Source organism: Cynocephalus volans, chromosome 11 (genome assembly GCF_027409185.1).
Source record: "Cynocephalus volans isolate mCynVol1 chromosome 11, mCynVol1.pri, whole genome shotgun sequence".
In the NCBI taxonomy this organism is placed as follows: domain Eukaryota; kingdom Metazoa; phylum Chordata; class Mammalia; order Dermoptera; family Cynocephalidae; genus Cynocephalus; species Cynocephalus volans.
In genome coordinates, this window is record NC_084470.1 from 66788962 (window position 1) to 66816919 (window position 27958).

At 34.0% G+C, this 27958-nt stretch overlaps 1 protein-coding gene across 1 annotated transcript in view; it reads right to left on the bottom strand.

Moving 5' to 3' along the window:
• DNAH12 (dynein axonemal heavy chain 12) overlaps window positions 1-27958 on the bottom strand; it is a 248469-nt gene that overhangs the window by 165655 nt on the left and 54856 nt on the right. Inside the window, exons 11-21 of the mRNA XM_063113846.1 lie at window positions 27470-27648; window positions 24202-24337; window positions 19326-19451; window positions 18224-18358; window positions 17684-17877; window positions 16903-17146; window positions 5287-5472; window positions 4414-4614; window positions 2382-2576; window positions 878-999; window positions 501-783 (exon numbers count right to left, since the gene is read on the bottom strand). Of these exons, the coding sequence (XP_062969916.1) occupies window positions 501-783; window positions 878-999; window positions 2382-2576; window positions 4414-4614; window positions 5287-5472; window positions 16903-17146; window positions 17684-17877; window positions 18224-18358; window positions 19326-19451; window positions 24202-24337; window positions 27470-27648 (2001 nt within the window). The remainder of the gene's footprint in view (window positions 1-500; window positions 784-877; window positions 1000-2381; window positions 2577-4413; window positions 4615-5286; window positions 5473-16902; window positions 17147-17683; window positions 17878-18223; window positions 18359-19325; window positions 19452-24201; window positions 24338-27469; window positions 27649-27958) is intronic.

Below are 27958 nucleotides of genomic sequence, written 5' to 3' on the forward strand. Positions count from 1 at the left end.
ACCTTCCTTTCCTACCTCATCTGACTTTACTCTTCACTTTGCTCACTCTACTCCAGACACAGTTGTCTTCTTTCAGGTTCTCACAAACCCCCAGTTATTTTTGATTCCATGGCCTTTACACAGGATACTTAAATGCTCTCTCATTTGCTCTTATCCTTCAGGTCTCAGTTTCAATGTCACTTTATCTAAAAGCCTATCACTGTACGCTCCCCCATTCTAAACTATATATATACTCCTTAATCGCTCTCATTACACTTTTGTGCTTTTAGAACACTTAATCAGGAGCTCCAGTGGCGCAATCGGTTAGCGCGCGGTACTTATATAGAACACTTAATCATATATTATCAGTTCTTACTAATGTTGTTAAATAAAGAAGTTAAAAAATAATGCTTTAAAATAGTAAGAACTTTAAGTGTTAATTTACTGGTACCCATTTAAAGCTCCCGAAAATAACAAAGCATTCACAGAATATAAGGAATATTAAATCCTAGGAAACCCACCAATCGGGCTGCAGCAATCACATCGTGAATACTCCGGAGCATTAGATCTTCCACTTGAATGAGCCATTTTTCCACTGCACCACGCGCTGCAGATGTGGATATAAGTGCAATCAGCTCCACTCGCTCACCTTCAGAGCTATACATGGCCTTAATGTCCAAGTTGGGAAGAAACTCCAATTTAGCAATGCCCTCAAAGCATTTTTTTAAATGAGGCTGAACTCTAAGTGGATCTTTGGTCTCTGACAAAATCTCTAACATTTCATCATTAGATAAGAAGAAAAAACTAGAAAAAACATGCAGATACAAAAGCTTTAGTTATAATTCATCACACATGAGAACATGTTTTTAATTATAGCACAATTGATTATTCACTATACCGAGGGAAGAAAAGACGTTTCTTTTCAAGATATGCATTAAGGCCTTTCATAATTTTCTCCAAAAGTTCATTGCAGTTCTGCAGTTTTTCTAGTAAACCAGTTAAAGAAGTAGCAGCAAGAACCTAAAAGAGACACATTTGTTCAGGTTAGCACTTATATACTAGATATAATTATAAGACCTAAAAATTAATCTATGTTATATGTCAGAAATGTTAAAATGTTAACATGTCAAAAGGTTTATAAAACTTGTAATGAAAAATTTTTAATGTAAAAACTACTAAAATTCAATAAATCATAAATATTATAATCCAAGGATGCTAGTTATAGATGAGATGTTAAAATGTCATGTATATTTTCATTTCTCCTATATTCTTCTGAATATGTGGGAAGAGTCTTTTAGGCTTGTGTGTGATTTAATTTTTACTTTTACAACTGTTAATCACAAACTTAATCTATAGCAGGAGTTTGTAAACTGAATCTCCTGAGCAAAATCTAGCCTATGGCCAGTTTTTGTTATGGCCCACAAACTAAGAATTATTTTTGCACTTTTAGAAGGTTAAAAAAATCAAAGGAAGAATAGCATTTCATGGCACATGACAATGTCAGTGTCCATAAGCAAAGTTTTATTGTAGCACAGATGCACCCATTCATTTACATATTGTCTCTGGCTGTTTTCGCACTACAGTGACAGAATTGAGTAGTTGCAAAAAAAGACTGTAAAGCCTTAAACATTTACTACCTGGCCCTTTACAGAGAAAATTTCCTGACTTCTTATCTACAAGAAATCATGTCTCACAAAGGTTCTAAAGTCAACAGGTAAAGCAAAATCCTTGAAACTCATAAATTTCAGTCCACTACTGACTGTCAAAAAGCCCAACACATCTAGTTTTTCTTCCAGCATTGTAATAAACTGTTATTTCTTAAGTTGATTAAAAGATTAAACAGTGGATGTGTATCTTATGGACTATATGTACTATGTGTATGAAAAATGCACAGTGTGTCTTTCAACATTAGAATCACACTTGACGAGGTGCTATACTCACTAGGAGACACATATAGGAATTGACACCAACTAAGAGAACACATTCTTTTTTCCCCCATCATTCCTGAACATATAGAGTCACTGAGTAGAATGTCAGGTGAATCACCTGCACTGTTTGTTCTCTGTCTCTTTCTCTTTCTCTCTCTCCATTTTATAAATACATATTTATCTATGTATTTTGTGAGGAGGGGAGCTGTGAGTGTACATAGTAGAAGTCAAGTGAATTAAGTATACATTTGAAGCAGCTGCACTATATATATTAAGGAGTTATAAGACTATCTTATGAATTGAAAAGTAAAATTATTTTAATACTTTTATGCTTTGCTATATTTTTCTAAACTTTCCAGTTTGTATACAATGAACAGGTTTTATTTTCATAATCAGGGGAAAAAAGTCAAATGCTTTCTTTCATTTCTAAAAATAAAGTTTCACCTACTATAAGAGAGAAAACAAACACTTCACCTTTGGATCTTTTGCACAAAACTTCATGATATCCCTCCAATGTCTGTCTACTGTCTGAAACTGACGACCTTCTTCTGGCATCTGTTGCATGATATCCTCAGAACAAAAGATAGGCTCCAAGTACAGCCATTGAGCTTGTACTTTTAACCATTCATCAATCGTTTCTTGTATTCGAATCAAACGATCCTCCCAGGCCTTAAAGAAAAGCATACTGTACTAAATACCAGTTACTAAAGAAAAGCTATAAATTATAGCAAGGAAAATTTATTTAAATTTTACTGTTAATTTTAAACCAATGCAAAACAGCTTACAGCTTAAGGTCACTTACGGGTGACTCGTGTAGGCTTAGGAAAACTCTAGGAGGTCTGAGGTTTTTCTAATTATTGGAACTCATGATTAGAAATAACTGTAAAGTTATTTAGACAAATTTCCTAATCTCTAGGTGAACTATTCCAAGTCCCCAAAGCATTCAAGAATATATCCTGCTCTGCACCAGTGGTTATCAACCACAGGCAATTTTGCCTCCCACCCCAGGAAACATTTGACAACGTCTGCAGATATTTTCAGTTGTCACAACTAACAGTAGGAGGATGCTACTAATATCTAGTGGGTAGAAGCCAGAGATGCTATGTGCAGGACAGCCCCCAAAACAAAGAATTATTCAGCCCTAAATATCAACAGATCCAGGTTGAGAAATCCTTCTCTATATCAACACAATTTGGAGAAAAATGAAATGAAATGAAAAAATAAAGTAAAATAAGCCTCCTTATTCTCATAAGTGCCCTAGAGTTGACAGAATATTTCATTAGCTGAAGAAAATTCGTATAATCTCTCTTTGGTTCTTAAATATGTGGCCTAATGTTCTATGTATCAAGAGGTTAGACCTCATATACTTCTTTTTCAAAAAACTCTAAAAGAGTTTTTAAATATGTCTTCTAAATTCCCCTTGTTAGACATGTAAAAAAATTCTACAAAAGACATAATATCCTATCAGGAAAGGCTAGTTTGATTCATGGAAAAGTGTCCAACCTTATGTATTCTTGGAAGAACACCACTCTTTGTTTTCTCCAAATATGGCAGCCAAGACTTTCTATAAAGCACTATTTATGCTCAAATTAAACATTCCATGTTGTAAACATATATCAAAACATCACAATATACCCCATAAATACATACAATTATTATTTGTCAATTAAAAAATAAAATAAAATAAAAATTATAGCTGTTAAAAAAAAATCTGCCTTGGTTTGAATCCTAGCACTGTCATTTATTAGCTGGGTGAACATGGGCAAATTACGTATCCTCCTATGTCTTGGTTTCCTTATCTATGAATACAGATAATAACAGTGTCTACCTTGAAGGTCTGCTGTGAGGATTAAATGAATTAATATATGTAAAGCTCCTAGAGTGGTATCTGGCACATAGTTAGAAATCAATCAATATCAGAGAAAAAAAATCCAGTTGTTTGTCTTTGCCCCAATTTATATTGTCTCCAGTTAGTATTCTGATACTACCTATGAAGCTATTAGTTAATTTGATTGCTTTTCTATATTTACCCACAACCAATATAAAGATATGAAATAATCCTGAAGCCTCAAATATTTATTTTTCTCAAGTAGACAATAATTTATTAATTACTCTCACAGACACTCAAGCCAGTTGTTCACAAATACAAAGTATGATATATAGAACTTTACTACAAGTTACAAGAATACAGCATAAAACAGGATCTAAGCTTTCAAAAGTTAGAATAAGTAATACCAACTGCTTTCCTTCCACTGTCGTTGGAGAAGATTCTAATAAAGCACAGCTTTATTTTCAAAATCATTAGAGTTAATGTCTCAGATACGTTCTACATATTTCTACATTAATTTTTAAATATCTGTTGCCATATTTCACCAGATAAAACATGGAGGTTATAGGTCTATGATTTGAATAAGCATTTAAAAAGCTATCCAAACTAACTGAATTATTCCTATGAGATCATGTAAGTAATAAGACTGAAATTTTTATAAATGTCCATTTAACATACCTTTATCTCTTTTTCAAATGGTTTGATGAAAGGTGAGCCTCTCATTGTCTGAGTTTTTATAATTTGATCATCAAGGATAGCCTGAATCTCATCCACTGAAGAAAGAAGACAAACTCCAGTATCACGATATAGACTTATATGAAAAGAAATATCATCCCAAGTTCCTATCATTGTATGCATGGCTTTCTCTAATGAAAATTCCTAAAAGGAGGAATGAAGAAAGAATAGGACGGTGAAGAAAGAATCTTATTTATTATATTGATGTTCCATAGTGAAGTCAGTAAGCATATGATGCATTACACTATCATTTCCTGAAGATGATCTGTAACTACAGTATAATTTTTTTAACAATTAAAAAATTTCTAAGAATAATAATTATGTAGTTTTTAAAAAATTTACTTGTTATGGAAACTACTGCTGTCAGTATTAAAATGGTCAATAGAATAAAATAACTGCTGGATTCTCTCTGAAGTATCCTTTCTGCAGGCAGCATATAGTCTGAAGATGTTTTCTGTGTATTTAAAGAACCCTTTCTTTAGGACCATTCTTATTCTACTAGAACACACACACAACACATGCTATGCAGACATCCACCCAGTATTCTTAATGGAAAAATTATGTATCAACACTAGCATATCATCCAACTATATTAGGATGTGTCAGAATTAAGAGGTCAAAGGAGCCATTTCTAGTCTGTATTCAGGACAAGTAAGCACACACTTTGTGGGGGAATAAAAGAGTGGTTGTCTATCACTTCCCCCATCTCCCCCTGACTGCTATTCAGTACTACACACATTCAACCACAACAAAAACTATTACTATTTGGTGAACAAACTCATCAAATAAAGTATTTCACATGGTCTTTATGTTTACCTTGCTTGCACCTGCACTTATCACTTCAAATTTTTCCAAGTATGGTGCAAGGTTTAATTTTAAAACTTTTCTCAGTGTAGTTCCAGAGTCTGGAGTCAAGTCATAGCCTACAATTTCTGACATTTGTTTCCAGTGACGAGCTCTCATTCCTGGATTGCACAAAATGGAGACAGTAGGGATATATTCCTAATGGCAAAAATATAAACAATAATGAGTCATTCCTTTGAGTTCCATACACATAAATTCCATAGATGAAGCCTACATAACATAAAGATTACATTTCTTCAAATTAATGAATATATTTATATGGATACAATCAAAATCCCAACTAAATATGGAAAGAGAGAAAAACTAATAAAATGACTCTAAAATCCATCTGCAAAAATAGGGAAGTAAAAATAGCCAGGAAAATTATGAGTAAAAATGATGAGGGTAAATATTCTATAAGATATTAGAGTATATGATAAAACTATGATAATTAAAACTATGGCATTATTTTAGAAATTCAAAGTTTTTATATATACTCTATATAGAAATATTTCAGTTGGTTGGAGCACAGCCTTACAACCTCAAGATCATGGGTTTAGATCCCTGTACCAGCCAGTCACAAAACAAAACAAAAAAAGAAATATATAGTATATAGTTATAAATACATACATACACACATACACACGCACACACACACCATGAAGGCGGAACAAGCCTGTACCAAAATGCTAAAATGTAACAACATTTTTATCTCTGGTTAGTGAGATGAAGAGTTTTCAACCATTTTTTTGTGCTTTTGTATATTGTCTGACTTTGAGTATGTACTTCTCAAGATCATTTAAATAATAAAGTTAATTTTTGTTTGGAAATAAGAATAAGATATTCAACAAGACACTTATTTCATCATCTTGATACTAACATTAGAACATTTCCCCTAAAATTAGGAAGAAGATAAGCATGCCCATTATTACTACTTCTAATCAATATTGTACAATCTGTTTCAGCCAGTGAAGTAATTTAAATAAGCTGTATATTAAATTAATATAATAAAAGTAAATAGAATTTTTACATACCAGCCACAGCTAAAAAACATAATTAACAAAAAGATCAATTTACAGTAGTAACAACAACAACAAAATAAAGTATCTAGGGATAAATCAAATGAAAGCTGCACAAAATTATTCTGGAGAAAATATAACTTTATTAAAAGATATTAAAGAAAATATCAATAGAGATGTATACCATGCACTGATAGATTCATTTTCATTATCATATAAGTAAAAAAGGGTTATTATGCAGAATAAATTATAAAAATCCCATAAATCACAAATAAAAACAACAAAAACTGAAACAAATGACAGAAAAAGAGTTAAAAGACATATATAAACATTTCATAGAAGAAGGAATATGAAAGACAAATAGAGTGAAAGTTTTTTTGTTTTTTTGTTGGTTTGTATTGGTGGCCAGCCAGTATGGGAATCCAAAGTCTTGACCTTGGTGGGAATGAAAGTTTTGTGAGGATAGGGATTTTAGTTCTATTCACTGATATTTCTTAAGCACATAGAATATTAGCAGTCATAGAACTGTCAATCAAGAAATATTTGTTTAATGACTAAAATATGAAGGAATTACATATATCATTAGAAACTGGGGAAATGGAAATTAAAACTACTAGAGTGGAAAAAATTACAAGGTCTGATGATGTTAGGATATTTACCTGGAGGGAGTTTAAATTAAGGGACCATTTGGCATTTTCTGGTAAAGTGGACCATACGTTCTATCATTGAGCAATCTCACTCTTGGGTATATACACCCTAGAGAAACTCTTCTCTATGTACATCAGGACACAAGACTACAAAAACAGTGTTGTAGGAACATGAAAATGCACTCAACATCAGCAATCATCAGGGAGATGCAAATCAAAACCACAAGGACATATCTCCTCACACCTATTAGGATGACTATTCTCAAAAAGACAAGAGATAACAAGTGTTGGCAAGGATGTGGAGAAAAGGGAACACTTGTGCACTGCTGGTGGAAATGTAAATTGGCACAGCCATTATGGAAAACAGTATTAAGATTCCTCAAAAAAATTAAAAATAGGACTACCATATGATCCAGCAATCCTACTTCTGGGTATACATCTGAAGGAAACAAAATCTGTATCTTGAAGAGATATTTGCACACCCATGTTCACTGCAGCATTATTCACAACAGCCAACACATGGAAACAACTTAAGTGTCCATCAACATATGAAGATAATAATAATGGATAAACATACACTGTTCAGCCATAAAAAAGTAGGAAATCCTGCCATTTGCAGCAACATAGATGCATCTTGAGGATGTTATGCTAAGTGAAATAACTCAGATGGAAAAAGACAAATACTGTATATGTGGAATTTTATATGTGGAATTTTATAAACTTATATGTGGAATTTTAAAAACTCAGACTTGTAGAAACAGAGAATAAAGTGATGATTGCCAAGGACTGGGACAGGGGAAATGAGGTGACATTGGTCAAAGGGTACAAACTTTCAGTTATAGGGTGAATAAATTCTGGAGATCTAATGTATAGCATGGTGACCATAGTTAATAATACTGTGTTGTATACTTGCAGTTTGCTAAAAGAGTAAATGTTCTCACCATTTCAAAAATGGTAACTATGTGAGTGTTAGCTAACTTGATTGTAGTAATCATTTCATTACACATACGTATATCAAATCATCACATTGTATACCTTAAGTTAATATAAATATATTTGCCAATTATTCCTCAATAAGGCTGAAAAAAATGTGTTGTTAATGATTGCAAAAAAAAAAAGGAAACATCTCACATAACTATAAACAGGAAAATGAGTAAATTAAGTAAGGAATAATACATAGCAGTGAAAACAAAGTAACTACAGCCAAGAATGTGGATGAGTGTTAGAAACATAACACTGAGTGAAAAAAAATCAAGTCACAAAAGACTACATACAGACAATATATATTTATAAATTTTTATAAACAAATGTGATAAAGCAATTTATCTTTAAGAGAAATTAAGGGGAAAAAATAGTGAAGGAATACACAGAGGGAGGCAATAGTATTGATAATCTAATTCTAAAGAAGAGGGAAGGGTTCGTGGGTGTTTATTTTCTTATACTTCATAACTTATATATATGTTACATATATTCTTCAAGTATTAGATAATAAAATTGTGTTAAGAAAGAAAGAACACTTAACTTTCCCTTTTCCCAATCCAATTCAAAGCCCATCAAAATCATACATATACTTTTGGTCTACCTCCTTAAGTAAAGCCTTACCTGTTCACCAAATGACAAAATTAATTACTCCAGCTCTATTCTTTCACAGGATACTGATATCCTTTACCTCAGAATTTCTTCATTCTGCCTTGTACCAGTTATTCACAGCCTATTTCTCTCACCACATTGTGTTCTCTCTGAGGTGCAAAACCATGTCTTATTTATTCTCACCCCTTAACACATGAAAAACACTCTACTCACTGCTTATCAAACATTTGCTATCTTCAATTTTATTCTATTTTTAATTAATTCTATGCATGTAAAAATTGTTCAATTTTATTAATTAAATTACCTATTAGATACAAAAATCATAGCCAAAAGTCAATTTGAGTGACCTGGACATTAAAAATATTGTACTAGAATACTCTAGCTAATGTCAATATCCAAGCCAATTAGGCAAGAAAAAAATAAAAAGCATTTAGATTGGAAAGGAAGAAGTAAAACTGTCTCTATTTTCAGATGGCATGATATTATATAGAGAAAATCCTAAGGAATTTATTTTTTAAAAGTGAGAACTAATAAACTACTTCAGCAAAGTTGCAAGACACAAGACCAATATACAAAAATCAGTTATATTTCTATTAACTAGCAATAAACAATCCAAAATTGAAAGTAAGGGGAAAATTCCATGTACAATAGCATCAAGAAGAATAAAATATTTAGAAATAAATTTAACAAAAAAAGTGCAAGACTTATACAGTGCAAAGTACAACAAAAATGTTACAAATAATTGTTAAATGGGCTGACCAGTTAACTCAGCTGGTTAGAGCACAGTGTTCATAACACCAAGGTAAAGGGTTTGGATCCCTGTACCAGCCAGCCACCCCCCAAATAATAATAGTAATAATAATTGTTAAAAGAAATGTAAGAAGACCAGAATAAATGGAAAGAGACCCCAGGCTCATTTATTGGAAGAATTAACCATGTTAAGATGGGACCCAAGGCAGGGAGAAGGGGACTGGACCTCTCTCCCACAACCAGGCACACCATGCCAGCACCTTGGGGCCCACCCAGGGACCTGGGATATGGAGTCGGGGACCGGACCTCTCTCCCACAACCAGGCACAACATGCCAGCAACTCAGAGCCCACCCAGGGACCCGGGGCAAGGAGAAGGGGAATGGTCCTCTCTCCCACAACCAGGCCCACCGTGCCAGTGCTTCAGGGCCCTCCCAGGGACCCAAGGTATAGAGAAGGGGACTGGACCACACTCCCACAACCAGGCACACCACACCAGCACCTTAAGGCCTGCCCGGGGACCTGAGGCAAGGAGAAGGGGAATGGACCTCTCTCCCACAACCAGGCACACTGAGCCAGTGCTTCAGGGCCAACCCAAGGACCTGAGGCATGGAAAAGGGGACCGGACCACACTTCCACAACCAGGCACACTGAGCCAGTGCCTTGGGACCCACCCAGGGACCTGGGGTATGGAGAAGGGGACCAGACCACCCTCCCACAACCAGGCACAACATGCCAGCGCCTCGGAGCCCACCCAGGGACTGGAGGCAAGGAGAAGAACGGTCCTCTCTCCCACAACCAGGCGCACTGCGACAGTGCTTCACGGCCCACCCAGGAACCCAAGGCATGGATAAGGGGACTGCACCCCCCTTCCACAACCAGGCACAACATGCCAGCACCTTGGAGCCCACCCAGGGACCCGAGGCAAGGAGAAGGGGACCAGACCACCCTCCCACAACCAGGCACACTGAGCCAGCGCCTTGGGGCCCACCCAGGGACCCAGGATATGGAGTTGGGGACCGGACCACCCTCCCACAGCCAGGTACAACATGCCAGCACCTCGGAACCCACCCGGGGACCCGGGGCATGGAGAAGTGGACCAGACCTCTCTCCCACAACCAGGCACACCAAGCCAGTGCCTCGGGGCCCACCCACTGTCCCGGGGCATGGAGAAGGGGACCGGACCACCCTCCTACAGCCAGGTACACCAAGCCAGTGCCTCAGGTCCCGCCCAGTGACCTGAGGTATGGAACCAGGGACTGGATCCTCCTCCCACAGCAGGCACAAAACGCCAGAACCTTGAGGCCCACTTGGGTACCCGAGGCATGGAGAAGGGGACCGGACCCTCCTTCCACAAGCAGGCACATGGCACCAGTGCCTTTGGGCCTGTCCAGAGACCCAAGGCATGGAGAAGGGGACTGGACCCCTCTCCCATAACTAGGCACATGGCACCAATGCCTTGGGGCCTGCCCAGGGACCAGAGGCATGGAGAAGGGGACCAAACACACCGCACAACAAGGCATACCGCCAGTGCCAAGGATCATACTAAAAACAGCACCTCCATGTGGGTGGCCCACCACAGCCAGCACAATAACCATGGCTGCTGCAAAAGCAGCTAGACACCACAACCACCATGCAGAGGGTCTGCCAACCACGGGAGTGCATTCACACAAGAAGAGTCACCAGCAGAGACAAAGAAAAGAAGAGGATGTCTCTTTCCACAAAACCCATTTCAGAGTGACAGAAGAAGCATCTGCTCTATGATAATATTGAGGAGACCCGATCACATCTCTCAGCATTGGACAGATCATCTAGGCAACAAATTAACAGAGTAACCATTATTCTTTCAGAAGGAGAGAAGAAATCTAGGGCAATTAGAGGGGGGAGGGAGAGGGAATGGGGGAAGAGGAGAGATTGGACAAGGGGTATAAAGAATAATTACGATTTGTAACAATATATATGCTAGTAATATTGATTTAATCAACATATCTCAATGTTCAACCCCCAAAATCTGTATAATCGATTCTGATTCAATAAATAAAATAAAATAAAATAAAATAAATGTAAGTAGTGGCATGTCCTTTCAATGTCATATGGGGTGCAGGGCCACCTAAGGAAAATGTAACTATTTAAAGTCTGTACTTTGTTCAACTCACTGTTTACTATTTATTAAAGGTCCCAGATTTTGTGAAATAACATGTTAACTTGTAAATTTCTGTGTGACAGAGATGCAAGAATTTACATATAATAGAAAAAATAACTCCAAATGTTTTGGTTTATTGTCCTGTACGACATTAACCAGTCTTACATCAATTCTAGCAATTGTTTTTTTAACATTCCTTTATTAAATTTCCTATAAATACTCAGGTCTTCAAATGCTCTTTGAATCAGCTTTACCATCTTGCTAATGTACTCACTAATTAATAAGTACAATAAAATATTTGACAAGTTTATTTTATTTTTGTGTGGAAAGTCATGTTTTATTTTTTGTAAATAATAATTTAACAAAGTACATTTTTAAAAAATTGGAGTACCATAGGCTGGCAATCTTTTAATTTTTTTATTTTGCTTAGTAAGGACTTTGTTTTTAACCTTCAATTGGTTATCACCACCAGCTGTTTTTGCTTACCACCATATTCCTCAGCACTCATCAGAACATGACATAACATATCAGACACACAACAAGCATTTGTTAAATAAATGAATTTTTAACACCTAAAAAGTAAAAAGGACATTGATAGAGTTTGGATGTGTTGTCCCCTCCAAAACTCATGATGAAATTTGATCTCCAATGTGGCAGTGTTGGAAACTGATTGAGTCATGGGGGTGGATCCCTCATGAATGGATTAATGCTTTCCCCGGGGGAGGGGGGATTAATGAGTTCTCGCTCTATGAGTTCCCTTAAAAACACCCTGGCACCTTCTCTCTCCCTCTCCCTCCCTCTCCCCCTCCCTCTCTATCATACAGTCCTTATTTTTCTACTTTACCGTTTACCAGTAAAAAGTTAATCATCAACGGTCATAGTCCATTGCCATGGAATTTATAAAAAAGGTATAAAGTATGAACTTCCCCAATACATAGAATGGGGTCCTGACAACCATCTTGGGAGAAGAATAAAAGGAAAATAGGATTGGAGGGAATTAACTAAAAATGAATATACAAAATTCCTTATTTCTTTTTCTTTTTTTAATTTTAAAATTTTATTTATTATTAGCATGTTCATTCTAACAAATCATGATATTTATTTATTTTTCTATATTAATTTTACAAATATTTATTTAGCATCTACTGTGTGCTAGTCATTATTGTTGGTGATTTGGACATATCAATAAATTAAACCAAGATCCTTTCCTCATGAATATTACATTCTACTGGAGATGAGGTGGGGAGAGAAAATAAATGTGATAATTTGGTAAATTAAGAGGTATGCTAGAGAGTAATAAATGCTATGAAGAAAAGAAAAATTAAAGCAGGGTAAGGAGGACCACTGGGAATGCAAGAAAGTTGGAGGTATTAAATAGGATGGTTAGGATGGGCCTCTTTGATATGGTGATAATCTGAACAAAAATTTTAAGAGGGGAAGAACTGAGACAAGAGTATATACGGGTGAAGAGCATTTTAGGTAGGGGGAACAGGCATAGCAAATGCTCTCAGGAAGAAGGAACATGCTTGCTTGTTTGAAAAATGAGAGTTTCTGAAAACTATCTCATGGACAGTACGGCTAGAGCACCGTACATGAGGGGCAAGAATAGTTGGATGTGAGGTCAGAGAAATAAAAAAGAGTGAGATCATATGAGGTCAAAGAGATAAAAAGCCAGATCACACAGTGCCAAGTAAACTTTTTTATCTGAGTAAAATGTGAAGGTTTTACAGAATTTTGTGGAGAGAAGTGATCTAATCTGACAAGTTTACTCTAGTTGCCATATTTTGAATAGACAATGGGTGGAGATGGGGACAAAGGTAGAAGCAAGGACACCAGTTAGGACCTTTTTATAGAAATCTGAGTAAGATGAGGTAACTTGGATCAGGGTGGTATCAGGGAGCTGAATTTTGAGTTTGTCATGTATACTGGACATTCAAGGGGAGATTACAAGTAGGAAGTTGGATTTATGAATGTTGGCTTAGAAGAAAGGTTTGGATTGAGTTAAACATTTAAGAGTTTTCAGCATATAGATGGTATTTAAAGTCATGGGACTGGATGAGACCACCAAGAGAGTGAGGGTAGACAGATAAAAAGACTGATGACTGAGCCCTGAGACCCTCCAACATTCAGAAGCTTGGAGAATAGGAAGAAATAGGAACGAAAAAATACAGTGGGACTAATTAGTGATATGGAACAATTTCTATTTATATTCCATCTCAAGATGACTTACAAAAATGATGATATACTGCTATGATGATAGGGATAATGGATGGTGATAATAAGAAATGAAAAGAGGAAAATAATCCAGATAACTTTAAAAAGGACAAAAGGCTTAAATGTTAACTTAAATGTCAAAATAAACTACAACTAAATTCCTAACTAGACTGATTAAGGAAAAAGAAAGAAAATAAAAATTATCAATATTTGGAATGAAAAATAAGTTATCATTATAGATTCTCCAGATATTAAAAAATATGATAAAGAAATGTTATGAGCAACTTTACGGCAACAAATTCAACAACTTAAAAGAAATGAACAAATTTCTTGAAAAATACAATTTACCAAAATGGACACAAAATTAAACACAAAATCTGAATAGCCGTATTTATATATATTAAATAAATTGAGTCTGTTTTCAAACTCCTTCCCACAAACATGTATACACACACACACACACACACACACACGTATATATATTCCTAGAAATCAATAAAAAAGACCAATAATTCAACAGAAAAATGGGCAAAGGTAATAACAAACAGTTCACAGAAAAAGAAATACAAAACACTCTTAAATATATTAAAATATGCTTAACATTTACTTATAATAAGAGAAATGAAAATTCTTCTAGATTAGCAAAAAACCTAAAGTTTGGTGATATTCTGTTGTCGAATTTGGTGAGAGTACATACTGGTAACCCCTATGAAGGGGAATTCAACTGTAGATTTTATTTACTTTTCTCAAAAATACATTTTATTTGACTCAGATAATATAAGGATAGCCAAGGAAAATTTTTTATTTACATTTGAAACATAATTGATTATACATATTTATGGGGTACAGAGTTGACTATCAGTATTTGTATACAACATGTGATAATCAAATCTCAACTATAGATTTTAACATGACATTTACTCTTCCACAATTTACCCTGCAGTTACAGCTTCAAACACGTGAAATTTATACACACATACAACACACACATACAATTATTCACTGCAACATTGTTTGTAATAGCAAGAGATTAGAAACAATCAAAATGTCCATCAATAGGGAACTGGTTACATGAATTATGGTACATAAATATAATAAAACATTATATAGGTATGAAAAAGAATGAAGAAGCTCTCCATGTACTCACATGAGAAAAGGTCTCCAAGATAAATTAAGCAAAAAAAGGGGGGTAAATAATATATACAGTATGCTACATTTTATGTAAAAAGATGAAAGGATAAGAATATATATTTATATTGTTATATGTGTAACAGGACTCTGGAACTATACATAAGAAAATAATATTTATCACCTCACTTATACAAGTGAGAAGGAGACTTTACAGACACGTTTTAAAAATATTTTTGGACTACGCAAATGTATTAAATATTGAAAATAATTTTAAGTATTTATTTTAAAAAAAAATCAGGCAGTCTGGACTCTCTGAAAGAGCTAGACACAGACAGGAACAATGCTCAAATCCCATCACAGAGTTTGCACTCTGAGCATGCTGACAGTGGAAATCTGGCACTGCCACTAGAACTACTGCCATTACTGCCTTGGGAAGTCCACTGCATTATTGTCACAAAAACTGTTGTTATCCTCTCTTTATTAAAGAGGTAACTGAGACACAAGAGGCTGAATATCTTGCCCAAGGTATGCCACTACCAAGTGCAGAATTCTGATATAAACATAGGTAGGGTGACTCCAAGCCTTCCAAAGTTACTGCTACCTTGTGTTGCTGCCCTTAGTGTAAGCTAAATGGTCTGTCCTAGTAAACTTTTGCCCTCTTTACTCAATTGTAGCTAGTCATGATAGTCTTTTCTATTTGTCAAACATTGTTCTATGAAGGGATTGATTTCAATGACTTTATCAGGAAAGAAAAAAGCACAGCTTAAGTATGAGATCAAGTTTTCTGGATTCAGCTTTGGTTTTGCTTACAAATCTTTCTCTCTTCATTAGAACTTGATGATGGAAACAGCTCTACCAGGGCTTTCCTGGATAATTCTTAAGACTCAGAGTCTATGGGTCAACAACTTCTTTGGACTCAAAATCCTTCTCTACCATTTGGCAAATGCTACAATTTTTTTATGTATTTATCCCCCCCAAAATAGTTATAACCTCACTTCAAAGTTTGGATTATGCTGATTAATAGCAGCTGTTTTGACATGCTTGTTTAGTTTTACTAAAATAAATTTAAAACAATGGTATACTCTTCTTATGTCTTCCATATGCTGATCAATCTACTGCTTTTCTTGTGACAGAGGAACGCTTTGCCCCAGTGTTGCCAGATCTGGCTTTATATGTGTGTTCTCCCTGATCTGCCCCTAATATGGCTGCTATTCACCACGCAACCAGCCTTTCCTACACACCACAGTGGTGCTTCATGATGAGGGGCTAAAGATTGGGAATGAGACACCAAAAGGTCAAAGATGCAAAAAGATGTCATTCAAAACATGAGAAGAAAAAAGTCTTATCTCTTTGCCCTTACCACTTCCTCTCAAAGCTGATCCCTCAGCTCTTTCACAATTCCTGTGCCTAGAACAGAAGGCAGGAATGAGTCAGAGTCTCAGGCACAGAGTCTGAGGCACAGGGAAAGATTTTTAAATCTTTTTTTTTTTTTCTGATTATTTCTCCTCAATACTTTCATTTGGCTGCACTCCCTTGATGACAAATGACAGGGACCCAGTCCACTGGCCAAAGTGGGAAAAAAGGAGATGAGAGACATTATTAGCCTGCATGTTCAAAGTGAGACAAAGCAGAGATAAATGTCACAAGCCTCTGGATTATGGGGACCAGAAGAGTGAGCACACTCAGATTTCCTTTTAATTCTTTTCTTTAAGTATCAGTGTCACTCTCAAACCAATTATCCCACGGCTATAAGGAGCTCACAACTCATATCCTTACAGCTTGCGAGTAGAGAAAAAAAGGCTTCCTTTCCTGGACCCAGATCTCCAAGGAGAACTCTGATTGGCCCAGTTTGGGTTACATGCTTATCCTTGAACCATTCACTATAGCCAGAGAGCTGAAGTATTAGGATTAGTTAATCTTGGGTCACATGCCCACTGAGGATGAGACTAGCTAGATGCTAACCAAACCCATTTTACACACAACTAGACTACTATTGGAAGAGTAGGACGAGAGGCTGGATTTTGTATTTTATGTAATAAGCAACAGAAAGATGAGAAGATATCTATAATATTAAAATGTTATTAAATATGTTTATACCTTAAAAACTTTTATCTGCTCCATTACTGTAGTGCACATAGTAATAGTAGGATTCTCTTTTGGTTCTTCTTCAGGTTTCTCTTCTATAAAAGATCGTTTTCTTGCTGCCTTTCTTCTTTCTTGTAGTTCTTTCTTTTGCTTTGTTTGGAAAAATTTCAGTGTCTTAAAAATTTCTCGGGAAAACTCCTCTACATCAGATTCCATGCTTTCCCCATTGAGGTCCAAAAACCCTCCATCCATCCACCTGAATTGAAAAAAAAAAATAGTATTAAACTCAGACTTTTGGACTTTGAAGAGGACTTAGAGATCCTATAGGTTAGGCACTTCAGTTTTGTAAGAGAGACAACTGAGAGCAAGAGTTGTTAATTTTCTCAGTCACATAGGTACAGCTGATAGAAGAGAGATAGGACTAAAATGATCATTTTAGCTATGTTGCATATGCTAAAATATGTACTAAATTGTAAGTGGGCAACTACCAGTATCCAAATAAAATATTTTTTGACCCCATACTTCTAATTTTGGTGTAAACACTGGTCAGATTAATTAATTTCATAAAAAAGTTAAATGACTTTGGAAAATCCAAATGACATTTCAGATATTATATTACTAAGATTAGGTGGTAACTTAGCAGCATTTGATGCTTCTACTATATTATACTTGGTTCTCTTTCAAATGTATGGTAAGTTCTACTTTTAAACACTTAACCAAAAAATAAAATTATTTACATTTTACAAGTCTTTTACATCATTTGCTTAATTTTTATCACATTATCAGAAATTACCGTTTTTCTGATCGTTGCCACTTCAAAACTAAATTAAAAAACTTCTGATAGGGTTCAATGTTAACTTTTAATTTCTCCAGTTCAGGATATTTTGTCAACTCCCATTTGAAAAGTTCCTCTTCTTTATTAATAAATTGAACTGCTTCTTCAGATTCCTGAATACGTTTTTGTAGTTGTCTAACATCTGTCACATACTGAAAGCAAATAATTTTTTATCTCAAGAAATATACAAGTAATGTTATAAATATAAGATCATAAGATCATATGATACTACATAGGATATGTCCTTGCATTTATACAGCAACTTTATATATTAACTTCACAACATTACTACAATAGACAGTAAAAGGTATGGTTATGTCTACTCTACAAATAGAAAACTAAGACAAAAAAGATCACATAAATAGCTCCAGTTCCAGAACTAAGGGTCAGGTCTCCACCATAGTAAGCATATGTTTTCTATATTTCTAAATTTATGTTAATGTGTCCTCTGTTAATCTATGGGCTGGCCATAGCTACTGCCTTATATATTTATCAGACCTGTTGCATGCGTTCCAGCTCTGCAAATTCTGTAAACTCTTCCATGCGGCGTGATTCTTTTTCTATTTCCAAAATCAGTTTCTCTCTCTTGGCTATTAGTTCACTTTCTTTTTTACGTTTAGCATTCTCAATGAGCTTTTTAAAAGATAATTTAATCATGTTAATTATTCTATTAGAAAGGAAAAAGTTGTCAAATCAGAAATCTAAATGCTTTGTATGGTAATAAAAGCCATCAGAGAAGTTAAAATGAGTACAAAAATAAAATGCTGCATATAATGATTGATAAAAATGCAAACAATAATAAGCCACATAGAAAAATTTTCCTAGATATCCAAAGTGACTTTCCCAACTCTTATTTATTAATTAATATTTTAATTATTTAACAGATTCTGGGGTAATAATAAAAGCTGCCATTTATTGAGCACATGCAATGTATCAAGAACTATTAAACACCTTACCTACATTACCTCAGGCATTATTATTGTTTTCATTTTAGAGATGAAGAAATTGAGGCTTACGGGGCTTCAAGGGGCATGTCAAAGATCACAAAATCATAAAAGTCAAAATCTGGATTAGAATCTTGGTTTATCTGATGGAAGCCTATGCTTTTCATTACTATACCATCTTAACTTCCAATTTAGGATAGACTGGATTATATTAGGACTTTTCCAAAATCTGAGCTATATTTAGTCTGATATAAAATCCTGAATCTGTCACCTCCTATCTCTGTGAGATTGGAGAAGTCCTTTAATTTCTCTGTCTCACTTTTCTCATCTATAAAATGGGGGAAACAGGAACACCTGGGATTTTTATGATTATTAAATGATTTAATAAATGGAAAGCATTTGGTTCAGTGCTCACTGTTATTAATTTATATAATAGTTCTGACTTTTTAAATGTCAGCCCCACTACTTAAAACCCTGTGGGTTAAGCCTAATGACTTGTACTAAGCCTACACAGTCACAAACGTTGCCAGCCCCAGACTCATATTAACACATGAAGTTATTTTTAAAGGTAGATGGCAAGTAGGTATAAAAATTAAATATGAACATTGTGCTTAAAATGTCAGAGTACAAAAATATATACTGAAAAATATATTTACCTCATCATTTTCATCAAAGATGGGATTAATTTTCCTAGGCCACATGAGGACAGTGGCATTTAAAGCTAAGTCTTCTTGAGGAAATAGAAAAACGTCTAAAAAATAATTCATTTGGCGTTTGGATTCCTACAAAAGAAACTCCAGATATAATACACCGTCAAGAAAATCTAAGACCTTATGAAAAATAGAAGAACCAACAACAATCTTTAATACTCCTTCAAATTTCAACTTGACTCCAATTATTAACTGATATTTTATATATTGCCCAAATCACATGGGTATTTCAATAGCTGTAGTATTATTTATTAGGCATCATGCCACACAACTGCATACTTTTATACTAGATAAAAAGCTTTTCAAAGTGTTCACATGCAGCTGACTTAACATAAAGGTACACTTGGTCCTCCTTGAATATGACTAAAGTAGGTGCACAAATGTTCATCAATCCTTTAAACTTTTGATTTAAAAGGATTTTAAATTCTTTTTATTCTTACAAATTGTTTTATTTTTAAATCTCTGGTAACAAAGATTTTTGTATCTTTTGTTTTGTTTTGCATCTTCAGTGACAGTACCACCTTTTGCCTGCTTAGCAAACAGCAATAGTCCAAAAGAATTTGGGGGTAAATGGTAAAGAAAAAAACATTTAAAACCATAGGTTTATCTGATCAGAGACATTGAATATTTTTAGCCCTATAGCATTCACTGATCCATATGCTGTGCTGTAGTGCTGTAATTTTTAAGAAATGAAACACAGATTCAAAGGCTAATTTAAGGTTTTTGGTTACATATATACAAACATAGATATAAGTATATGAGACATTATATATTATATATGCATATACAATGCATGTAGAAATATAACTTAAAATTAAAATTGATCCATGTAATTCATTATATTAATAGATTGAAAGATAAAAAGCATATGATCATCTCAATAGATATAAAAAGAAGTTTAATAAAATTCAACATCCACTCATAATAATTTTTTTAAAAAACCTAGTAGCACATCAACAGTAAAAGGGAACTCACTAATTCTGATGAAGGTACCTATAAAAACATACAGCAAAGTCACACTTAACAGGGAAATCTTGAAAGCTTTCCCTTAGAAGTTGGGATAAAGATGAGGAGAATGCCTGCTATCATCTACTACTTATTCAACATTGTACTAGAGGTCCCAGCCAGTCCATTGCAGCCAAAAAAATAAAGTATGGAAATGTGTAATGTCTGATGAGAGCAAACAAAACAAAAAACAAAAACTGTCATTATTTGCAAGTTATATAATGGTATATGTAGACATTCCAAAATAATATTCAGATAAACTATTAAAATTAAGAATAGAAATAAGGGCTGGCCAGTTAGCTCAGCAGGTTAGAGTGCAGTGTTATAACACACACACACACACACACACACACACACACACACACAAAAAAAAAAAAAAAGAAAAGAAAAGAAAAAATAAAAATAAAAATTTTAGAGTTAAAATTTTAAAACAGAAAGAAATTTTTTAAAGTAAGAAAAAATTGATAAAGAGTAATGGATATTAAATTAATATATAAAATAAAATTTATATTACAGACCAAAGTATAAAATAAATATTTATGAATCCATACTGATAATAAATGACTAAATAAATTAATAAGTGGGGGAAAAGAGACAAATCTCTGATGCAGAAGGATTTTAAATAAATTATGTAGATACTCCATCCTAAAAGAGGGGTAGCCTAACTTCCCACTTCCTAAGTATGGGCTACATATAGTGACTTCCTTCCAAAGAGAACAGACTGGAAAGGGGGAGAAAAAGAATGGAAAGACCTGACAAATACTACTTCAGCCAGGTGATCAGGGTTAACATCAACAGTGATAAGTCATGTTGATAGTACACCCTTGAAATGATGTGATAAAAATGGCACCTTACCTCTATGATCCTAAAACAGAAAAAAAAAAAAGAACGTTAAAGTAAAAACTGAGGAAATATGAATAAACTATGTACTTTAGTTAATAATAATACATCAGTATTGATTTATTAATTGTGATAAATGTACCATACTAATGTATGATGTTAATAATGGAAAAACTAAGAGTGGGTGTGTGGGCAGGGGTGAGGGAGTGGTAATATGAGAACTCTGTACTATCTACTTAATTTTTCTGTAAATCTAAAACTGTTCTTAAAAATAAAGTACATTAATTATTTTTATAAATTAATTGTACTTCTGTATTTAAGCAACAAACAGAAGATGAAAAATTAAAAGACACATCTAATATAACATAAAAATATATTACTTAAAAGTATATCTAACAAAAGGTGTGCACAACCTCTACAGAGAAAATTATAAAACATTGAAAGATGTTAAAAAAGAGGTAAATAAGTAAAAGATCTATCATGATTTATAAGGATCCATACTGAAAATGTGCCAATTCTGTCCATCATCTATTTAACACATTCCTAATCAAAATCCCCCAAAATTTTTATGGAATGTGAAAAGCTGACTCTACAACTTACATGAAAATGCTAAGGTCCAAAAGTAAGCAAGAAACTTGAAGAACAAGGTGAGAGGACATACTCTACCAGGCATCAAGACTTATTATTGCTATTACTATTAGGCTGTTGTAATTAATTGAGTGTGGTATTACTGATACAAGGATAGATGAACAGGCCAATGGGACAGAATAGAATGACTCTAAATAGATCTGCACATATAAGGGGTCTTCAAAAAGTTAATAGAAGGATTCATGCTATCTTTTAATTCAAATTTTTCATGAACTTTTTGAAGTACTCTCATACATGGACACTCGATATATGACAGAGGTAGAACTGCAGAGCAGTGGGGATGGTCTCTTCAATAAACACAGAGTTGCTCAACTATATGGTAAAATAACGAAATTAGGTCTTACATCAATCACAAAAATAAAATTCCAGGAGGATTGAAAACCTAAACCTGAAAGTTAAAACTAAACAGCTTCTAGAAAAGGATTTAAGAAAAAAATCTTGATAAGAAATGATTAAGAAAGATAAGAAAGGATTTCTTAAACAAGACACAGAAAGCACTAGCTATAAGAAAAAATTGCTCCATTTAACTGCACTAAAATAAAACTTCTCATCAAAAACACCATTAAAAAGTTAAAACAAATTACAGAGTGAAGGAAAGGATACTTATCAATAATACATTACAAACTACTAAACTAAACTGTACACTTAAAAACGCTTAAGATGATACATTTTTTTACATACATTTTACCACAACTTTTTTGTACCTAATACAAATCAATAAGAAAAAGGTACATAATCCAAAGGAAAAATGGGCAAAAGACATGTATTAGCATTTCATAAGAGTAACTCCAAAGGGCCAATGAGCATATGAAAAGTGTTCAAATTCATTTGTTTTCAGGAAAATGCAAACAAAAATACAATAACCTCCACTTGACCACCAAAATTTAAACTATTTCACAATAGCAAGTATGGGTAATTGTGTAAAATAACAGAAATTATAGTACATTGCTGACAGGAGTATAAAATTGGAACTACTTTGAAAAAGAATTTTGCCTTATTTAGTGAAAGTGAAGAAAAGCCTATTCCATAGCACCTAGGACAAATGCATGAATATATGCACCAGAATACATGTACAGAAATGTTCCCAGCAGCATTGCTATTAATAGCAAAATTAGAAACAACCAAATATCCAGAACAGTGAAATTTTTTTTATTGAAACATAATTGATCATACATGTTTGTAGGGTACATAGTTGCATATCAATACCTGTGTACAACATGTGATCAAATCAGGGTAATTAGCATACCCATTATTACAAAACAGAAGCATTCTTTGTGTCCATTAACCAATTTCTTGCCAGCCCCCCTCCCTTGCCCCCTTACCCACCTTTAGTAACCACATTTCTGTTTGGTTTCTGATTTATTTATTTTTGTTGTTGTTGTTACTGGCCACTATGAAGATCTGAACCCTTGATCTTGGTTTTATCAACACCACACTCTGACCAACTGAGCTAACCGGCCAGCACTCAGAACAGTAAAATTTTGAAAATAAATTATTGTATAGTGATACAATACAGACTGGAATACTAGACAGCAATGAAAATAAAGTTAAAGAATAATAACATTATTAACCTAATGCTGACAAGATGCAAAAGAATATAAACATTATTATACCCTTTATATAAAGATCAAAATCAGACAAAAATTAACTATATTGATCAGAAATGCATATTTACTTAGTGAAACTATAAAGAAGAGAAAGGAAATGATTACTATAAAAGTCAGATAGTTCTCACATCTGGAAAAAGAATTATGATGGGCTTCTAGACTGGTGGCAAGGTTCTGTTTCTTTCCCTGGATGGTAATTACTGGCTGCTTACTTTATAACATTCAAAATTGTACAATTTATATTTCATGCAATTTTCGGTACATGTGTTATATTGCAGATGTAAAAAAAATTTTTTTAAACAAAGTATAAGGGTAAAATATAGGTGAATAGGTATATAATCTTGTGCTGGGGAGGGCATAAGCATACTATTAAGTGCAGAAACTATAAAAGAAAAAGTATATTTTTAAAAAAAATCTATGTTGTTCAAAGAGGCACACATAGTTGGTAAAACTAAAGAAAATTAAAGATATGATTACTATAAAAATCATACGGAAACCTCTAAGGGAGGGAGAGGGAGAGGGAGAAGGTGGTGTGATCAGGAAGTCATGCAGAGGACTTCTGAGGTACTGGCAAAATCCTATTTCTTGACCTGGTTGGCGGCAACATAGGTGTTCATGCTATAACTATTTATTTAACTATATGTTTTACACGTCTTCAATAAGTATGTCATATTTCACAACGAAAAAAATTATTTAAAATATGTAAATTAAAAGTTTCTTACCTTGATCCTTAAAGCCAACTCTTCAACTCGTAAAGTCCGGGCTTTTTCTACATAAGATATCAAATCCATCATCTCTTCTGTTGTCTCAGGGACTTTCAATGCACGCTCTTTAATTGCTTCAAATTCACTGCAAATACTGACATAATACTCTGCTTTACTATACTTATGGTAATTAATGTTATATCATATTTAATAAATGTGTGCTATTATGAATATTATAAAATAGAAACTGTGATATGCTAAAAGTAATTGGTTAATTCACTAAGGTATTTTAAAATATTTAAGCTTAACTTATCTGATATGACTCAGTATACATTATACATCAATAAAATCTTTAAAATTAAGGTAATATTATCATGTGAAATTATGGCATATTTAAAATTTTTTTCCTAAATAAATAAATAAAATGAAGGTTTTTTTCCTAGTGATCTCTTCAACTCTCTTGAATACACAGATAAGCAGTGTGGCATAGAGCATACTTTGGATCAGGTAGCACCAAATCTAAATCCTGCCTCAGCTACCACTAGCTTTGTGAACTTATGCAGATCTCAGGTTCAGTTTCCACATCTGTAAAATGAAGCTATTAGCATTAATCTTGCTGGATTGTTGTAATGCAATAATGAATGCAAAGGACTTAGCACATAGTATACTCTCATTTACTGGTAACTATACTTATTAGTATAATCATTAGTTTAATTATTATTATTAGTGCCTCTTGTGAAACATGACAATATAGCAAGTAAAAAGACCAAACCCTTATACATACTTTTAAAATCTATGATTTTCTTAGAATATCCTACATATGTAAATATGAACCTAGATATCCTATAGCAATTATTCAACTAAAGCTACATTTCATAGAATTCTTTTTCCTATGCCTTAAAATATATGTATTGTCATGCCATTACCAGAAATATCAGGAAAAAAGACATGGAAAAACAGAATATAAAAGAAGTGATTTTAAAAATAAATTTTAGTTCATGCAGGTATTTGGGAAATTATGTGGGGAATTATACTTAGCCATTCATTCATTTAATAAATAATAAGAGTACCTACAATGTGCTAAGCAAAGTTCTAGGCACTGGAGATACAGCAGCAAACAAGATCAAGTGCCTGTCCTCATAAAGCTTACATTCAAGCTGAGAAGAGAGACAAAAGCACATATTTACAATGTTAGGTAGTAAAAAGTGTTATGAAGAAAAATAAAACAAAAATAAAAAAGTGTTATGAAGAATATTACCTTATTATTGAGGTAATATTCAAGGTGAGAGAAAAAAAGTGAGTTACACAAATATCAGGAAAAAAAAAGCTTCTAGGAAGAAAAAAACAGCAAGGATGACTGCCCTGAAGTGGCAATAAGTTTGGCATACTTTAGGAATGGTAAACAGGCCAGTATGAATAAAAGGAAGAGAACCTAGTATGAAGGTGGAGAGGTGAGCAGGAGTTAGATCATGTAGGACTTCACAGTTAACTCTTGATTATTAAAAATATAGGAGGGATGCATTAATTTGGATAATGCAGAAGACAGATGATCCTCCTGGGGGTACTTCCTTCTTGCTAGAGCAAACTCTGAGTCACTTGGGAAGAGATATTTCAACATAAGAAAAGGAGGCAAACAAAATGATGACAGAAAAGTGGCACAAGCAGATGCTAACCAAACTGTGAAGTAAGCAAATTGCTCTTAAGGACCTTGTACTTGACCTAGTGGCACACATTTCCTCCTTTTGATGTTATCTATCTCAAGCATGGAATTTAAACAGGAAGGAATTAAAAAACAAACTAGGTGGAGGAAACTGGACAATTACTCAACTGCACTTATATCATGGGTTTATGAGAAGATATAGTCACTTTGATGGAAATAATAGAATTTTCCAAAAAAATCACAGATACTACAAAAATAAATGCCCTCCAAAAAGTTAAGTTAAATATAAATCATTTTTAGATTAACTATAGGGTCTAATAATTACCATCTTTGATTTTTTTTATGCAGCATACTTTTGTACAAGGTATGCCTGATAAACACTCAACTTTCTGACAGTCATATATATGTTTATTCATTTAAAAATATTTATTGCGTGCCTGTTCTATGCTGGGTATGATGCTAGATGCTTTACAAATGTTATCTGTGATCCTAACATTGGTCCTGCAAGGAAGTTATTATTTTTCATAGTTGACACAGTAGGAAACTGACTAACTTGCCCAGAGTCTTAGAACTAGTTACGGCAGAGCAAGGATTCAAATTCAGGTTTTTCTGATTCCAAAGCACACAATTTGTTCACACTGCTTTTGGGAAAACAAACATAATAGCTAACATTTGTTGAGCACCATGTGCCAGGCACAGTGCTAGGTACCAATTTTAATCTTTACAGAACTTACAAAGTCAGATTCCTTTGGGGCCAGACAGGTAACAAATGAGTTAGATGAACTGGGTTATGAATTGCTTGAGCAAACTAAAGGACATGTTCCCTGTCTATAGGGGAAAGCTCCTTCTTAGCTCCATTTACCACCACAGGCCAATGTGGCATGATCTTCTCACTTTTTCAAGAAAAGTAAAAAATCTGAAGTGTGTATATGTGTATGTGTATGTGTGAGATCTTTTAATTTTGAAATGTTGATAGCAAATTCAAATTTTGTTTAAACAAAATAAAACAATGTGTAACAAGTAAAACACACCAGAAGGACACACTCAGCTGGCAGGCCACTAGTTTATGAATGCTTTTTTTTTTTTTTTTTTTTGGGTGGCTAGCCACAACAGGGATCAAACACTGGACCTTAGTGTTATCAGCACTACGTTCTAACCAACTGAACTGACTAGCCAGCCCTATGAACGCAATTTTATAACTACCCTGCAAAGTAGCTATTACTATCTAAGTATATATCAAAGTAGCTATTACTATCTCCATTTTACAGATGAGAAAAATACGGTCAGTAACATACAAGTAAATATTGGGGTCAGGAATGATCCCAAATCTACCCAACATCACTGAAAGTCTATAATCTTTGCATTATCATGTAACTTGTATCCAAACACTGGTTTATTTCAACTTAAAAATATATATATATTGGATTGCCTTAAAACTAGCCTCAAACAGTATCAACCAAAAAGAACCCAGCCCATTGGGACCACAAAGGAACCTCCTTAGGAGGTAGCTATGGAGGAAAATTTTAAGTACTTATATATTTTAATTATTTGTTTGTAAACAAGAGTTATTAGCAAAATATTTCTTTTAGCCCTATAATTCTGAGTTTAGCCATTAATTCTACTTACCATTCATTTTCTTTCCTATGTTTTGAAACGATGTCATTTAATAAAATGTTCGCAAAGGCTTTTGCTTTATTTGTCAGGCCTGTCTTCAAATCTTCACAATCCAAACGCACCATAGGGTAATGAATCCACTGAGGCAAAAGCATTATTTCTGAGGCAAGACTGAAAATTCTCTCTATAAACTTTTTTTTAAAAGTTAAAAACAAAGAAAATGCTTAGAACTTTCTAATTCTTCAGTGACTTTATATTGTGGTGAAATTTTTAATCACATATATAAATGCAAACTCATTTCTTTTTAAGTAGACAAAATTTTTTTTCCTTTGTTTCATAAATCTTTTTTCACCTACTCTTTCAATAAGGAATTTGCTATAATCTACCATTATATATCTGGTGCAATACCAATTATAGCATCAAAATCTGGACATTTCCTAAGGTGAAATTTCCCTCAATAATTATTTTTAGAAACTATCTCCAGAATCAACTTATTTCTCT